The following is a 17,619-nucleotide window of genomic DNA, read 5'->3' as shown; positions in this document are numbered from 1 at the left end:
CCTGTCCTGGAAATCACTCTCCGGTGGTTGGCTTCGAACTCACAGAGATCTGCCTGTTTGCCTCCCAAATGCTGAGATTAAAGGTGTGTGCCACCACCACCTGGCTGATGTTGTATTTTTATATGTGCACTGATGTCTTGTCTGCATGTATGTCTGTGTGAGGGAATAGGATTCTCCAGAACTGGAGTTACAGTTGTGGGTGGTGGAAATTGAACCCTGGTCCTGTGGAAGAGCAGCAGTGCTCTTAACAACCGAACCATCTCTCCAGACAAAAATATTAATATTTTAATTACTGTAATTTTATGGATATTAGGCTGGTAATATTAATTGTATCTATTTCTCCTTAAAATTTAAAAATAGGCAAATGCTTTCAAATTAGGTTTTAAATGAGATATGTGTGATTGAGTTGTTCTAGATAGTTCCAGAGCAAAGTTCAGGAATTTGCAGAAGTGTGAAGAAAACTTCCTTATACTTACTAGGTGAGAGGGCATGGGAACCAAGAGAGTAAGAAACCCAAGCCAGGCAGAGGCGGCATACACCTTTAATGCAGGCAGAAGCAGGTGGATCTCTGAGTTTGAGGCCAGCCTGGTCTACAGAGCAAGTTCTAGGACAGGCAGGATAACACAGAGAAACCCTGTGGGGGGGGGGGGAGACTTAAGGCAAAAGCAGGGAGTTTTCATTTAAAAAGGGCTGAGGCTGGACCTCTGAGATCAGTAGGCAGGGGCAGGATGTGAGCTGAACTCGACAGACATCCACTGCACACCTGCAAGGAAAGACGGCTAAGAATGGGGTAGAGATGAGTCTAACCTGCCTCTGTCTGGAAGACACCGCGTGCGATGTTCCATGCTGTCGAGCATTTTCCTGGCTCACAAGAGACTCCACATTTACTGGACAGATGAATTTAGGCCCCTAGCTCCAGCTGTCAAGCAACAGGGACATGGGGAAGCCTATTAGGGTCCTCAGGACTGGACAGCAAGTGCTCCTAGCTGCTGACTCTCCAACCTCACAACAGAATTCAAAATCAGCCTGGTCTGGTGGTGCAGGTCTGTAATCCCAGCACTGGGAAGTGACGACAGGAGGATCAGGAGTTCAAGTCCAACCTGGGCTACAATCAAGTGTAGAACGGAAGAGGTAGTTCAGCAGCTTGGAGCGCTGACTCTTCTTCCAAAGGGTCCTATTTTAATCCCTGCACTCAGGAGGCAGAGGCAGGTGGATTTCTGAGCCTGGTCTACAGAGCTATTTTCAGGACAGTCAGGGTGACACAGAGGGCTATTTGTGTATGGAGGTCAGAGGACATTTTGTGGGAGTCGGTTCTTTCCTTCCACTTCGTGGGTCCTGGGGATTGAACCCAGGTCATCAGCCTTCTGGGGCAACCACCTTTTCCTACTTAACCATCCTCCTTCTCCTCTCACTTTTGTCTGGAGACCCAGGTTTTTTTTTTCTTTCTTTCTTTCTTTCTTTCTTTCTTTCTTTCTTTCTTTCTTTCTTCCTTCCTTTCTTTCTTTCTTTCTTTCCTTTTTTTTTTTTTTAAAGACAGTCTTTGGCTCAGAAACTAAGAGCACTGGTTGCTCTTCCTGGGTGCTGGGTTGGAGTTCCAGTACCCACATGGTGACTTACAACCTTCTGTAGCCCCGGTGCCAGGAGATCTAATGCCATCTGGCCTCCTTGGGCATCAGGTCCACACATGGTGCACAGACCCACAGGGACAAACTGTCTACACATAAAGCACTTCAACTGTGTATCTGGGATCATAGGTGTGCACTGCCTTGGCTAGTCTAGGTGGTGTTAGGGAGCCCAAGGCTTCCTGCTGGCCAGGCACACACTGTAATAATTGATGCCATCTTTGTTTTTGCTATATTGCTCTGAACTTCTGGCTCCAGACAAGCTGAGCTTCTTTCTGTCTCAGCGTCCCGAGTAGCTGAGATGTCAGGCACCCAACACTGTGGCTCAGGAAAATAATTTATTAAAGGAGGTTACACCCACATGGAAACAGTCTGAAGAACAGAGACTGATGTTTAGTGAGTCAGAAGCTTTAACAAAGGGTGAGAGGAGTTGATTAGGAAAAAGTACACCTCAAAGGCCCTTTTACTTCCTTCTGCAGGGACTAGGGATTTCCCCTACTGATAAGGTCTCAGGTATTCCAGGCTCCTCTCTTACTGCTGCGTCAGGATGACCTTGAATTTACCTTCCCCTGTCTTCACAGGATCAGCAGCTACTTATGCCAGGTTTCATGAGAACCCTAGAATGGAGATACCCCAATCCTCCTGGTCTTTGAAAACAGGACAGGAACCTGCAAGTGGAATTCGCTGTCACTCAGTCTCCAGCACAAGGGAATACACAGATGAAACCTCTCCTGCTGAAGCCTGAGGCTCCTCGAGTGGTGGTGTTGTGGTCATATGCCATTTATTCTGAGCGCCTATTCGGCCAACTTCAATAGGCAATAACTCATTTACTAAAACATGTAAACGACCTCAGCACCAAAGCAGCCAAGTGGAAAACTGCCTTCACCACACACTCCAGAAGATGCTGTCTTCGGTTTTGGCAGAGGCGGCTGGGAAAAGCCCTCACTCTGCCTTGGAAACACATCTGGGCTCCTGGCTGCAGCTGTGATCCAGGAGAAGACAGCAACACCCGGTACCAACTTTTCTCCTTATATAGAAAGACCAACCATCCAGGAATCACCACCCTCCAGCCTCACAGGGAGGAGCCAGGGGCAGACAGGAGAGGGGAAGTTTCAGTTTCCCGTCACTCAAAGCTCTACCCACAGTGGCATCTTTTCATCAAATGCTACACAAGTGAGGGCTGCTGTGCTTACGGGAAAGCTGAGGACATTGGCTCAAAGTCACGGTCTCTCACGGAATTCACTGACTAACTGGGTTAACTGGACAGTGAACTCTGGAGATCCTCTGGTTTCTGCTCCCCTAGTGCTAGGGTCCAGATGTGGACGCTGGGGAATCCACTCAGGGCCTCACGCTTGTGTGACAAGCATTTGACCCACTGAGCCATCTCCCCAGCCCCGCACCCCGGCCTCTAACTGGACGGCTGCAGTACCCACTCAGCACATGCTGTTGGTGGCACACACATGGACCACCATGTGTTAATGTTCTAGGGGCAAAAGCAGACCCAACACTAGGAAACGGACAAATGAATTGTAAGTTAAGTACCCTTCCTTTTGTTGGTGACTCTTGGCGATTGAATCCACAGCTTTGCGCATGCTAGGTTCTACTACGAACCATGTCCTGGTCCAGAGGACCCTCAAGAAATCAGACTATAAGCCGGGCGATGGTGGCGCACGCCTTTAATCCCAGCACTCGGGAGGCAGAGGCAGGTGGATCTCTGTGAGTTTGAGACCAGTCTGGTCTACAGAGCTAGTTCCAGGACAGGCTCCAAAGCCACAGAGAAACCCTGTCTCGAAAAACCAAAAGAAAGAAAGAAATCAGACTATAGCGAGGAAGAGATGACCCCCGTTGGTACATTGGTACATCCGCTGATCTCGCCTCCCTCTTCTACACAACCCCACACAGCCCCTACTACTATTGTTTCTCTCAAACTGGGGGTCTCATCTAGGCCAGGTTGGCCTTCAACCCCTGGTCCTCCTGCCTTTCCCTACCAAGTGCTGGGATTACAGGGCATGCCACCATACCTGGCTTCACCCACTCTGGGTATCCGCTGCCAAGTTTTCTGATTGGCGCATGCCTTTAGTCCCAGCACTCAGAAGGCAGAGACAAGTGGATCTCGGTGAGTTCGAGGCCAGCCTGGTCTATAGAGTGAGTTCTAGGACAGGATCTAAAGATACAGAGGAACCCTGCCTTGAAAAACCCAAACCAAAAAAAAAAAACAAACCAATCCAAACATCACCGAGGAGTACCACCATATTCTGCCCTCTCCCCTCTAAAGTGCTGCTAACAACATGCCATGAGGAAATTAAAAGAACCATTCAAGGTGTGGGAGCATTCTGAAAATGAAGGAAGGCACATGGTTTTAATCTAGGACTCGGGAGGCAGAGGCAAGCAGATCTCGGTAAATTACAGAACAGCCAGGGCCACAAGGTGAGACCTTGCTCCAAAATTGGAAAAAAAAAAAGGGCCTATATAAACACGAATTGTTTAGTAATCATTGTTACCACCCCAACACTCTGGGAATCCGACCAGACAGGAAGGCTAGGGAGGGGAAAACGCCTGACTTCTGAGGCAGTGGCCTTGGTTTTCTGCTGTCTTCCTTTCTCCACCAACTCAGTGATCACAAGATGCAGCTTGAACTTTTGCACTGATTTCTACATAACAGGGTGCGTAAGCAGGGCAGTGCCAAGGCCTACAGGGCTACTTCCTCGTCCGTGCCCTCACCACCCACAAACTGCTGAACCTCCCGTTCTCAGTGCCCTCCTGGGTTGCAGTAAGGATTAAACGATTAAGTACAATACACTCGACAAGACTCTGAAAAGTGTTCAGCACCAAGCAAGCAATCATCAGTTACAGCAACTCCCTGCTTCCTGGTTCAGGGTGCAGCAGAGAGGTAGGTCTCTGGGAGCCCTCAGCACTGCGGAGTGTAAAGTGCCACGTGGCCTGGGAGAGGGAAGGGGCCATGCAATGGGCAAAACAGGTCCTTGGGGAGAGCATTGCCACACTGTGGGCGACTCTGCTGGAGGCCCAGGCGGGCTTACTCTCCATCGGGGAGAGAAGGGTGCGTCTCACTTTATTTTTGGCCTTTTTGAAGTGACTGGGTCAGGCAGTGTGGAGTATATTCTTAATCTCACCACTAGGGAGATAGAGGCAGGTGGATCTCTGTGAGTTCGAGGCCAGGCCTGGTCTACAGAGTGAGTTCCAGGACACCCAAGGCTACACAAAGAAACTGCCTCAAAAAAAGGAAAAAAAAAAAGGGACTGGGTTGAGAATAGCATTCCTTGGGGACATGGCCAGCAAGCCGGGCTCAGGCCGAGGAGCTGGAGGACAGCAACAACAATCTAACCTCCAGGGAAAATCATGGTCACCCCTTTTTTCAAATGCCTAACTGGCCTTACTACCTCAAAATATTTTTCTTTTTGATCGGAAACAGCCTAGAACACAATTAAGCAACGCTGACCAGTCCAAAGGGGCCCACAGGAAAAGACTGTAAACGTCACATTGGGATAGTGGGGAGGGAAGAAAGGCTACAGAGGCCTCCAGAGAACCATCAACTGTCTCTTGGCATAGATGGCTGAGAGGTCCAGGAGACTAGAGCCCCTCAGAATTCTGGAATGTGGTTTCCAGTGCAAATAAGGTCTGGTTTGTAGAAATGGTGCTGGAATGTGTCCAGGCACTTCCTGTCTGTCCTTTGAGTCACTTGGAAATGGCTAACAAATAGGTTGGACACCTGGCTTCAAATGGAGAAGGGGATTTCCATATAGACCCTGCACCGTAAAATTCTCTTCCTTCCCGAAGCAATTGAGATCAGGACTGAAATGTACCCTAAAGACTCCAGTGTCCTACAGTGGCTCATGGCGAAGTTAGAGCAAATGCTAGACTCAAGGAGACGGCTCTCATGTGTGAAAAATGCTGCTGAGAGGACTTGACGTCCAGGTTTGAGAGCCACTCGCTGTTGGGTCTGGATAACGAACATCCAAAGCTGCGTTTCTGTCTGTTCCTTGTTCCTAGGTCAGCCAGCCACGTGCAAACCGAGCATCCTCACTGGAGAATTGAAGCACAGCTTGGAAGTGAATCCTGGCGGAGAGCAGGAGCCATCTAAAAACAGCTCCCTTTTATTTTAGTATTAACACCCACACAGAAATCTGTGCAGGTCAAAGAGCGAGGACAGTTGGCACCTGCCTATCAAGCCCTGTGCAGTTCTCAAGGCCGAGGAGGCAGGCCGGTACTAGCACTGGCTTCTGTAAGGTCTTTTCCCAGAACAGGTTAAATATGCAAATGCACGCTGGTGGGTATCTGCTGCAATTCCTGGCCGCACCTCCAAGGCAAACACGTTACCTCAGGTGACTCTTGGCCCTGCAGGGAAGGGACTGGACCCAAGCCCCTGTCAATTGCCGGACTAGCACGCGTAGACTACAGGCCCTCTTCTGGGTTGTCTGAGAATAAAGGCAGGGGCGTTTTCAGACACAACAGATCCCTGGAGCACATCATGCCATAAAATACGGCAGAATGGCAGAGGAGGTCGGCTAGTATGAGATAGGAAACTGGCTTTAAAAAATGGTCCTAAATTCTTTGATTAATTCTTAGCTGCACATTCAAGGTAACAATTCAAGCCAGGTAATGTGTTACCTATGATCGGAACAGTCCACAGGCCGAGGCAGACCAATCTCATGCTCGCCAGCACATGCACACGAACCAAGTTATTCATGAAGACAATGAGTAGCTTTTTGTGTCTATTAAAAAAGGACAGGCTGGGTGTAGTGGTGCACACCTTTAAGCCCAGCACTTTGAGTTTGAGGCCAGCCTGGTCTGCAGAGTTACAGGACAGCCAGGGCTACACAGAGAAGCCCTGCCTTGAAACAAGTAAAACAAAAAGCTCTGACGTGCTATCAAATATTTATTTTAAGCAGGTTCACCTAGTAAGCCATACTAGACAACCTGAATTTAGTTTATTCTAAGGTTCTGAAAGCTGTTGTTTCTATTTCAAACTTTCTGACGTCTACTCAAGCTGCAGTGTGTCTGTGGAGGTTCAAGCGATAATTTGCAGGCGCTGGTTCTCCTTCTACCATGTGGGTGGGCAGACTCAGCAGTAAGCACCTTTATCCGCTCAGCCAATAGGCAGGCCCCATTCCCTTTTTTTCTACCTTCTAGTAAATTCTTTTACTTTCAAAACCCCTCCCTACCCCCTTTCCTTCTTTTTTTCCCCCCCCCCCCCCCAAGATAGGATTTAACTGTGTGGCCTTGGCTGTCCTGGAACTCACTCTATAGATCAGGCTGACCCCTAGCTCACAGGGATCTGCCTGCTTCTGAGTGCTGGGATTGAAAGCACTTGCCCCCACTGCCAGGATTTCTCCCTTTTGAGCTAGGGTCTTACTGACATCAACTGCAAGACTGCAAAGCCTCAGATTCCCTAGTGCTGAGATCACAGGGACGAGTCACCAAGTCTGCTTATTATTTTTGCTGTTTTCTCTTGATACATTATCATGTAGCCCTGGCTGTTCTAGGGCTATGTAGGTCAGGATGGCTTCAAATTTGGCAAAATCCCAAGTGCTGGGATCAAAGGTGAGTCACCATGACTAGCCTAATTTGAACTTTTTTTTTCCGACACAGGGTTTCTCTGTGTTGCTTTAGAGCCTGTCCTGGAACTAACTCTAGTAGACCACTCTGGTCTTGAACTCAGAGGTCTGCACGCATCTGCCTCCCAAGTACTGGGATTAAAAGTGTGCACTACCCTTGCTTGGCTTCCCCCCCACCCCCACCTGTTAACAGTCGTGGCTGTCCTGGAACGCTTAGAGTGGACTAGTCTGATCCTGAACTCACTAAGACCCACCTTCCTTTGCCTCTCAAGGGCTGGGATTAAAGGTGTGTGCTGCCACTGCCCGGCTCTATTTTAAACTTTTAAAAATACTTTTCTGGGCTTTGTGACAGAGATGCCCAGCACCAAGACTGAAGACTCGAGGTTGATTCCTGAGACTCGTGCAGTAGGAAGAGAGAACTGATACCCATAAGTTGTCCTCTAATTTTCATGAACTCACTGTGGTATGTGTACACTCACACAAAAAATAAAGTGCTGTTTACATTAACAAAACACTTGAGGCTGGAATGAAGTTTACTAGTATCATGTATGTGAGTGAAGTTTACAAGTATCATGTATGTAGCAAGCCAAGGGTCCATCCCCAGCACTGGAAAGGAGACACACAGGAACACACAACCTCCAAAACATGGTGCCCCTCAAAGCAAAGTAAGACCTGTTTGGTCAAATACACTTTTTCACTTACTACAAAAGCCTGTCTAAGATGCCACAGGCTCCAAGAGAGCTCAGCTGTGTGTGCTCAGCACTGCCAGAAGTCTAGGTTTTAATTCAGAGGACCCACAAACAAGTTTCTGGTCGAGCGAATACATTATGACATTTCTTTGATAATTTAAAAACTGAAGACGAGAGCTGGAAAGCCTTTAGAGGCCCCGGGTTCAGTTCCTGACACCCACACTGAGTAGCTTACAATCACCTGTGATTCCAGGTCCAGGGCACGCAATGCCCTCTTTTGACATTGTAATACATGCTCACATGCATTAATTAAAAATAATAAAATCTTCTTGATGATAGGTCATCTTATTGATGATCAGTCTATAAATCTGGATCTAAGGTCAGGTGTGGTAGTCCTAGCACTTGGGAGTTTGAGGCTAGCCTGGTGTACACAGTACCAAGACAGTCAGGACTACACAGAAAAACCACGCCTCCAAACAAATGGACAAGCAAAAGAACAAAACAAAAACTGAAGTTTAGGGGACATTTACAGCAGGCAGCTTGCCAAGCTTAAGGCAGCGTTTGTACTTGATGGGTGCCAGCTGAGAGCCTGTGAACAGGATTTTCCTCCTGCCCTCATGCCACAGACCACAGAGCCTGCTGGGACTCACTACAGGATGTACTCCATACCTAGCAGGCATGGAAATGCCATTTGCATTCTTAACTTTTTCTAGATTGTTAGGAGCCTGTGGGACTAGGCCAGTAGTTCTCAACTTTCCTCATGCTGTGACCCTTTAATACAATTCTTCATGTTGTGGTGAACAAAACTACTTCATTGCTTCTTCATAACTGTAATTTTGCTACTGTTAAGAATTGTAATGTAAATATTTTTGGAGACAGAGGTTTGTCAAAGGTGCCATGACTCACAGGTTGAGAACTAAAGCACTAGGTGCCCATTATCCAAGTAAATGAAAACATCCTTTTCTAGAGCTCTGCCATTCAGGGTATGCATACATGCAGATTCCAGAAACTCGTGGAAGTCAGGCCCGATGCCTCCCATTCTCACGGTAGTGCTTGTGGGTATAGACTGCTGCTGGGCCATTTAGCTGGGATGCAGTAAAAAAATGAGACTTACGTAGAAAGAGTTGGAGTGCCCAAGCCCTCTCATGTTCAAGGACTATCAAGTCATCACTCTTGCAAGTCTTCTGGGCTCCTACTGGCTCAAGTTAAGTAGTAATGTATTTTGAGGCATGTAGCTGTATCTATGTTAGTGGTTAATGGAACCAGGCAACCACTGGACAGAGGGTTATTACACTGCTCCAGTGGGATCCAGGACACATGAACAGGGTATGGGATTTGATTAGTTTCCTAGACTTTGAGCTTAAAAAATAGTTTTTCTTTCTCTAATATTCTACCCTGAATCAAGTTTATAAACAAATCCCAAAGATTTAATATAATACAAATATAGTTCATACTCAGCCTCCTTTTTCTTCAAGTAAACACAAAATAAAATAGTGAAGGAGATGAAACAACAGGAGCCCAGCATGGCGATTCTGATGTTAGCTAGCCAAGACTATATAAATTATATTGGTCTAAGCCCAGCACTTTTGAGTTCAAGACTAGCCTGAACTACATAGTGAGACCTTCCCTCAAATAAACAAATAAGTAAGTAAGTAAATAAATAATCCATCTGTTAATTTGGGTACCGCTTTTCAAGTTTGATCAGTCCCTGAAAAAAACCAAAACCAAAACAACCCAACCAAACAAAAATCAACCAGTCAACCAAAAACAAAGTTAAGTAACAACCTTTCCAAAATCCACGAGGCAAGATCACTTTTCATTTTATTTATTTAGTTTTGATTGCTACTACTCAGATTTCCTAGTTAGTCTTCTCTCAATACTGCTGCAGTACCTTATGTGTCATTAGATGTAAGGACCATATTATTGACTGTAAACCATGATGCTGGGTTATGTTTGAATGAAAACATTTGATGTGGATGATCAGATGAAAGATACCAAAATGTCAGACAGCCCATCGACTGCTGTTGCCATGAGATTCAACAGTCAACATCAGTCTGATAAGCTACCCGACAAGGTGGTACAGCCATGCAGATGTCACGACGGTTGGCAAGCAAGAGGTGGCCAGGCAGGACTTAAAGCAAAGCAAGCATCTCTGGCCTGCCGAGGCTTAACGCCAATTCTAGGAAAGAAAGTGGTTTATTTTCCTACCAAGCAAAACAAAATGAATAGGGTCAATCAGAAAAATGTCAAAGGAAAATCACATTAAGAATAAAACACAGAAACACACAGAAGTAAACTTCCACCTGTTAATGTTAGATACAAACAGCTAAAACGAACACGAACATGAAAGAGTGGTTCTCACTAGTGCCCTTTGAGTTATACATCACTACTTCTTTCTTTAATATAAAGCAAGAGATTCCCATGCTAGGTGAACCTCACTCTCTGGGTCCAGCATAACAAGATATCTTGGTGGTGGTTCTTTGAGGCAATCAATTAAAGCTTAGGCAATTCTAGTTTTAAGTATATTTGGCAAGGCTGCAACTCACTTGGTAGAAGTGAAAAAGAAGCAAAAAACCATAGCACTAAAGAAAACGGACACAATTTCGGAATGATCAAAGATGTCTTTATAAAGTTTTTCATGACTTCATTCTAAATATACAGAATAAAAAATAGTGTACTCATTTGTGAGACACCAACCAGATTTTCCTTATACCTGTCTCAAAATTTAAAGATCAATTTCCCCAGAGGGTGTGCAATGCATCATAAAATGGCCTTTTTTGAGGGTGGGAAAGGAAGGCATATTAAATTGTTCCATGATAGACATGCAAAACTGCTATCCAATATATATAACTTATATACATTTGATGACTTAGAAAAAAACAATCATTTGTGACAAGCCTAAAAAGCCCGACATATTTAACATACTTTAGAACGTTTAGTGTGGCAGGAGTTCTCCAATTGTACCATGGGCCCTTTGAAAGTAAGAGAAGGGCAATTTTTGCTGTGTCTGCAGCATAGCATCGTATCCACCCTAAGGAAATACAATGTGGACTGGACGGAGGGTAGAGACCTTACCTTAACACATAAGGAAAAGTATGTCAGTGTAAAAGACGGACTAAACTGCTTCGGGAAGAATGTTTTAAAAATCAATACAGGCTGGAAAAGGGGATCTTCCTTCCTGGTTAAAGCTCTCCCAATGTGAAGCAGGACCCCTCCATGCTAACTTATGGAGATAAAAACTTTCTCTGCTTATTTAGTTTTTTCCTCTGAGTTCAAGCGCTGCTGGACTCGTTTGGCGTAACTTTGTGCCATGGAGTTAATGATAGACAGGATAAAGTAACACACCATGACCACGACCAGCTTTTCAAACATCCAGGACAACCAGTTTTCTCCCTGCAGGAGAGAAAGCAGAACAATTCAAGAAAAAGGCTTTCCACCGTTCAACAGCCAGAAGGATATTACTTACAATACTTCAAGAGAAATGATGAGAACTTGAGGGTTGCCTAGACAACCCAAACAATTAGATACCGTTCTTTAGGTATCCTGAAATTTACACACTTGGCCTCCCTGAGTTCACTCTGCTGGATGCACAGCTGATGCTAACTTGTATAGTTTAGGGAGTGGGGGAGGGTGGCTATTCTTTTATACTGGACCCCGGGAACAGTGGTTTGGTTAGAGTCCACTCTCTACAGCTGCCTTGCAGATCTTGCTGGGGAGGGGAAAAAAAACCTCAAGCTTTGTTTTAAGTTAGAGCTGCTTTTAACACATGAATGGGAGCTGTGTGGACAACTGACGGCAGCAAAGGGCTACAGGAAGAGTCTAAAGTCAATGAAAACAACCCCTTTCCTCCCGGCTTCTTGGTTCAGATTGCTCCTTACTTATCTCTGCTGGTTCTTTCCTCTCTCCTCAGAACTGCCGACTAAACAGCCAGGCTTAGTTTATTCACGTTAGAAGGTCAGCTGTGGTAGGAGGCTTGCTTTATTTGAAAAAGTAAAAAGAAGAAAGCAAACACTGGCTTTCTCACAGCAGAAATGAAAAAGGATATTCATGTTCATGTTACCTAATACTTGGTGATGGTAAAATTTCTAACATTTTTACCCGATCTGGAAGTGTATGTAATAACTCAATTAAGATCAAGACAACACTGTACACAACAGAACCACTGTCTTCCATTACCCTAGTCTTATTTCTGAAAACACCCGAGAGACACAAAGACACATTCCCGGTGGAGAATACACAGTGCCCCAACTCCTGCTAATACACTGACAAACAGCCTCACTCACTCTGCCTAGAAACCGGGAGAGAAGAGAAGCGAATTTGAGTCTGAAGCTGCTGAGTGGGGGAAGCCAGAAGAGGGTCCTCACCTGTGGGCTGCCCACTTCGCTTCGGTGGTGGAGCTTCTGCCGCTGCGCCTCCAGGTACTCCTGAAAAGGTTTCTGCAGAGACGGACCTATGCCGGGAACAGCACTGGAAGCAGGTACCAAAGCACAAGCAAAGACACATTTGGGAAGAAAAGCAAGAGAAATGTTAAAGAAAATCCATTTACCAACCCCCCCAGCCTTAAAAAAAAAAAAAAAGCAGGGACTGCATAAAAAGAACAAACTACGACAAGCAGAGCAGAAACAATCCCCTAAAGCGTGGCTAGTGGATAAAAATCCTCCGTCAAACAACTTCAAACAACATTAACATATCTGGGAGAAACTAGGAACGCGAGCCCAGAGCCACCGCGAGTGAGCGCAGCGCAGCGGAGACTGCACACTGGTGTGGCACAAAGAATAAAATGAATGACTTCTGAGAAGTCCCACATTTATCACCACTAGTTCCTGTAAGAACTGGTTTAAACCGATTAATAAGGAAATGACTTATGCTTGTGTCATCTCTAGTTAAAAAAGAAACTGCCCTCCCTCCCTTTGACTGTCCCATCTTCTCGGGGGGGTGGGGTGGGGTGTAGTGAGTGTGTGTGTGGGGGTGGGAGGTGCTTTCTCAATCTAAGTCCTTATTAGGACAATCCCTGAGTCATCCTTATCCAAAAAGAATGCATTAGCACATTCGGAAGGCACCTCCCCCTCCCCAGAAGTCAGTGATTAACAAAGGAACAAAGAAGGAAGTACGGACCTTGAATCATTTCACGGCTTATGATGGATGTTTGCACAGAAACTTCTGTACATTACTAAACAGCCTGTTCCAAGATGTCTGGATAGCTCTCTCTGATAAGGCTCTGGACCAAGCAAGCTCCCCAGAGTCCGTGGAGCCAGTGCTGTAAAACCGGTCTGGCAACTGAAGCTCCCAGGCTACCAGGTCTCTTTTTTCTTTTGATAGCTAACAGGCTTTTTAAAATGGGACTGTGGGGGCAGTTTTGAAAAAGTAAACATCCTTATTTCCTGTGCCCTTTACTTTCTCATCTGTCTTATTTGCTAACAGGCAAACAAGCCTAAAATTTCTCTAGGGCCAGCGAGAGTACGGAAGGCACACGTGTGCAGTGCCCAGTGCTACTGAGAGGAGTACTGACTCCAATGAACTCTTTTTCTGGAACAATTAAGTTGCTGTTTACAAGAGCAGAAGAACAAAAGAAGACTTTTCTTTTTTTCTTTTTTTACAGTAACAGCTTCCCAGCTGCTGGACATTCCATTTCTTTCCTATCATTCAATTACCTATTAATCACTGAACACTTAAACGAGTCTCTGCTTTGTGTCCATGATATAGAAAAGGGATAGCCAAACCAAATAAACATCTCAAAACAAAGTGCAGCTGGGCGAATTCTCCCACTCATGCAGTCCCAGCACTCAGAAGGCAGAGGCAGGCAGATCTCTGTAAGTTTGAGGCCAGCCCAGTCTACAGAGTGAGTTACAGGACAGCCTTGTTTCAAAAAAAGAAAAAAACAGAAAAAGAAAAGATTATCTGTGGACAGATACAGTGACTTTGAATGTAACAGGTGCACAAGAGCTGGGAGACTTACTCCTCTTTATGGGTCAGTTCAGGCAGGCTGCCTTACTTTCCTTCCTTCCCCTTTCCTCTTTCTTTCTTTCTTTCTTTCCTTTCTTTCCTTCTTTCTTTCCTTCTTTCTTTCTTTCTTTCTTTCTTTCTTTCTTTCTTTCTTTCTTTCTTTCTTTCTTTCTTTCTTTCTTTCTTTCTTTTTTTCGAGACAGGGTTTCTCTGTGGTTTTGGAGCCTGTCCTGGAACTAGCTCTTGTAGATCAGGCTGGTCTCGAACTCACAGAGATCCTCCTGCCTCTGCCTCCCTAGTGCTGGGATTAAAGGCGTGCTCCACCACCTCCCAGCTTAAATGAGCTTTTACCTGCTTGTATATATTTGCATGTGTGTATGGTGCCACAGGAGGCCAGAAAAAGGGCTTTGGATCCCCTGGAACTGTAAGTCAGCACGTGGGTGCTGGGAACTGAACCCTCTACAAGCCCAACAGGGCTCCTAACTTCTGAGCAATCTCACCACCAGTCCTTTCTCCCTCTTTTGTTAAGATAAAGTTTCACTAGGAACCCTGGATGGCCTGAAACTCACAGAGACCTGCCTGCTTCTGCTTTCTGAGTGCGGGGGATTAAACATATACGTTCTACCATGTCCAACAAAGGACAACTCTTGGTTCTTTCCTTCCTCCTCCTGCGTGGGTCCTATCATTCTAACTCAGGTTGTTAGGCATCTCAACCTGCTAAGCCATCTCACAGGAGACAGGGTTTCTCTGAATTGTCCTGGAACTCAGAGCTCCTCCCCCTGCTTCCCAAGTGCTGGGAGTAAAGACTTGTGCCACCATGCCCAGCATCACAAAGTATTCTTGTCCCAGAGTTTTTGAAAGAAAGACAAAAAACCATTGCAACAAGTACTTTTACCACTAAGCCATCTTTCCGCGGCCCACTTCCCCCACCTCCCCTCTTTTCAGACCAGGGTTCAAGCAGCTCAGGCTAGTCTAGAACTTACTATTCAACCTAGACTTCACTCTACCTCCAGAGTGCTGGGATTACAGGCCTGCACCACTACACCCTATTTATTCAAGGCTGGGATTGGATTCCTACCTTCATGATGCTAGAAAAACACCTGACCAGCTGAGCTACATCCTTAGTCACAGCTGTCACTCTTAACACACATTTAAAACAAACTATAGCAGTCCATAAATTCATTCCTCAAGTTATGTGTGAGCAGGAGACTAGAAGCAAGAGTCTATTCTGACACGCTAGGAATAGTGTGCTTGCAGGTGTGCGTGCATGCACGCGTATATGAGTGTGTGTGATTACAACACATTATAGTTCAGCGTCGATTTATAGTTGTCATGCTGAAAGCATTAAGTTCAGGGCCCCCTTGTGCACACAGCTAAGAACTCTTTATGTCAACCCTCAGGCGTACTGGTGAAGTCCTCCACCTGCCATTAGGTGGTGGAGTTCAAAGAACTAGTTTGGTGATACAGAGGAATACAACGTTGAAGAAGAACAAATACAAGCAGAACTATGCTTTAGTACTTAACTTTAACTAGCTTTATAAATAGCTATTTACTGCTGGGCGGTGGTGGCGCACGCCTTTAATCCCAGCACTTGGGTGGCAGAGGCAGTCGGATCTCTGTGAATTCTAGGCCAGCCTGGTCTACAAGAGTTAGTTCCAGAACAGGCTCTAAAACTACAGGGGGGGGAGCATGGATAAAAAATTCTGTGGATGACTTGGAAGGCAGAGGGAACTTCTGAAATGGAGGTCAGCCTGGTGTACAAAATGAGTCCCAGTGTAGCCAGGGTTACACAGAGAAATCCTGCCCTGAAAATAAATAAATAACCCACCCCCCAAATTAATTTTCTTTTTTTTTTGGTGAATGGTAGGATTTGATATTTTGTTTCTTGTTACTGACTTTTAGAACAAGGGGGAAGAAATAAAAAAAGAACCAACAAAACTAAACAACAAAAACCAATCATAAACTCTTAAGAGAAAATCCCCAAAATACTCTAAAGCTCAGAACTCAAACTTGATTTAAGTTGACTGTTTCCCATGGTTTTGGACCTAAGTATATGTTAGCACAGACAGAAGTCAAACTTCTTGGCAAACAGTAATTACTGTTATAAAAAGAAGAAAGAAGAAGAGAAACCAGCTGTATGTAGTGTCTCACACCTATAATTGCAGCACCTAAGAGGATGAGGCGGGAGAAATGCTCAAGTTTGAGGCCATAGTGGCCACAGCCTGGACAATAGTGTGAGACCCCATCTCAAACCATACAACAAATACAAATAATAAATACACTCAAAATAACATGAGGGGAAGAAAAGAGTCCTGACCAGTTTGTAAGTAAACTTTTATTTTTAAAATAATTTTTAGAGCACATTTAACTCTATTCAAGTCTCTAACAAGACCATGCATTCTGAACTCTCTTCTATCTCCTCATAAAGGCTTGCATTACCTTCTGTTCTCAGATATGCCAGGAACGGTCAGTCCTGAGGAAACCCCAGAGCTGGCAGAGGTTGGGGAAGAGTGGGTGGGATGACTATTCCATAATGCGCAAATTGTCATTTGTTGCTTAATACAGGTCCTATACCTTTTCCAAGTACACTAGAATCCATCAGTTATTATTCATGGGCATTCTTCTAAACTTTGTTTTAAGTTGGTTCAGTACATATAAAACCACACTTAAGTACCTTTGAGTTACTTCTCCATCACGGGGAGAGCAACCAAGCTAGACCCTGCTATGAAACTGAGCCATTCCTTACATTCACGACTCTGTTTGGACTTTCCTAGTCAAATGTGCTTTTTGCTAGTGTATTGTTGTGACATGGGGGCATTGTACTTAATAGAAATATGAACTGAAAATGGGAGAACATGCCTATAAAATCTGCACTGGGCAAACTGAGGCAGGAGGATAGCAAGTTCCAGATCAGGCTAGAGTACACGGTAAAAGCTTGTCAAATAAGGCCATCCAGGATGCTCAGTGGGTTAGGTGCTTGTCCACAAGCCTGACAGCCCATGCTTGGTCCAAGGTGGAAAGAACACTGACTTCTATAAATTGTCGTACACACACACACACACACACACACACACACACACACATTCACAAGATAACATATATGAATTAAATTAAACCAACAAATGCTGGGCATGGTGGCATAAGCCTTTAATCTCAGCACTTGGGAGACAGAGGTCAGCCTACTCTACATAGTGTCCTCCAGGACAGTCAGAGCTACAAAGAGAGACCTTGTCTGTCTCAACCTGTCTCCACCAAAACAAACAAATAAACAAACAAAAATAAAACAAAAAAAAAATCCCAAAACCAAACCAACAAAAATGTACTACTTTGTTAAGCAGTAGAAATTCCTCTGACTACTGCAGGGGACATGAATGAACTTCCCCCAGGATCTCAGCATATAAGTTATATCTTACTGTAAAAAACATACTGACATGGGTCCGAAATAGGAAATTATGGGTATAAGGTGATTTCTCTGTGCACCACTCTGAGGCTAAGTTATCTAGCAGCCCTCTGCTGAGTTCCAGACAGTAATCATCTCAAGGTCTGAACATGGGGGTCGTTGAAAACTCACAAATGGTCTTAGGGATACAACTTGGGTCATCATGTTTGGCATCAAGTGCTCTTACACACTGAGCCTTCTTACTTACTGGCTTGAGACAAGGTTGCATGCAGCCCAGATTGGTTTGGAGTATAGCTAGGAATGCTCGTGAATTCCTGGTCCTCCTGCCTATCACATCCCATGTGCCAAGATCAGAAGAATGGGCCACATCTGCCTTCTAAAATCTCTCTCTC

The 17,619-nt window shown here is 45.2% G+C and overlaps 1 protein-coding gene and 1 long non-coding RNA gene across 2 annotated transcripts in view; one reads left to right on the top strand and one right to left on the bottom strand.

Annotated features, from left to right (window-relative positions):
* The first annotated feature begins 638 nt into the window (after positions 1–638).
* LOC126486992 (uncharacterized) lies at positions 639–10,860 on the top strand. The gene is made up of 2 exons (XR_007588249.1): positions 639–4,512; positions 5,631–10,860. It is a non-coding gene; the product is annotated as an uncharacterized lncRNA (long non-coding RNA).
* Positions 10,486–17,619, bottom strand: part of Vmp1 (vacuole membrane protein 1) — a 93,162-nt gene continuing 86,028 nt past the window's right edge. Inside the window, exons 11-12 of the mRNA XM_050119558.1 lie at positions 12,249–12,351; positions 10,486–11,277 (exon numbers count right to left, since the gene is read on the bottom strand). Coding sequence (XP_049975515.1) covers positions 11,134–11,277; positions 12,249–12,351 — 247 coding nt within the window. The 3' untranslated portion in view covers positions 10,486–11,133. The remainder of the gene's footprint in view (positions 11,278–12,248; positions 12,352–17,619) is intronic.

This window comes from Alexandromys fortis, unplaced genomic scaffold, assembly GCF_014885135.2.
Source record: "Alexandromys fortis isolate MF-2015 unplaced genomic scaffold, M_Fortis_MF-2015_v1.1 scaffold_173, whole genome shotgun sequence".
Taxonomy (NCBI): Eukaryota; Metazoa; Chordata; class Mammalia; order Rodentia; family Cricetidae; genus Alexandromys; species Alexandromys fortis.
This window is presented reverse-complemented; position numbering and strand designations above follow the sequence as displayed.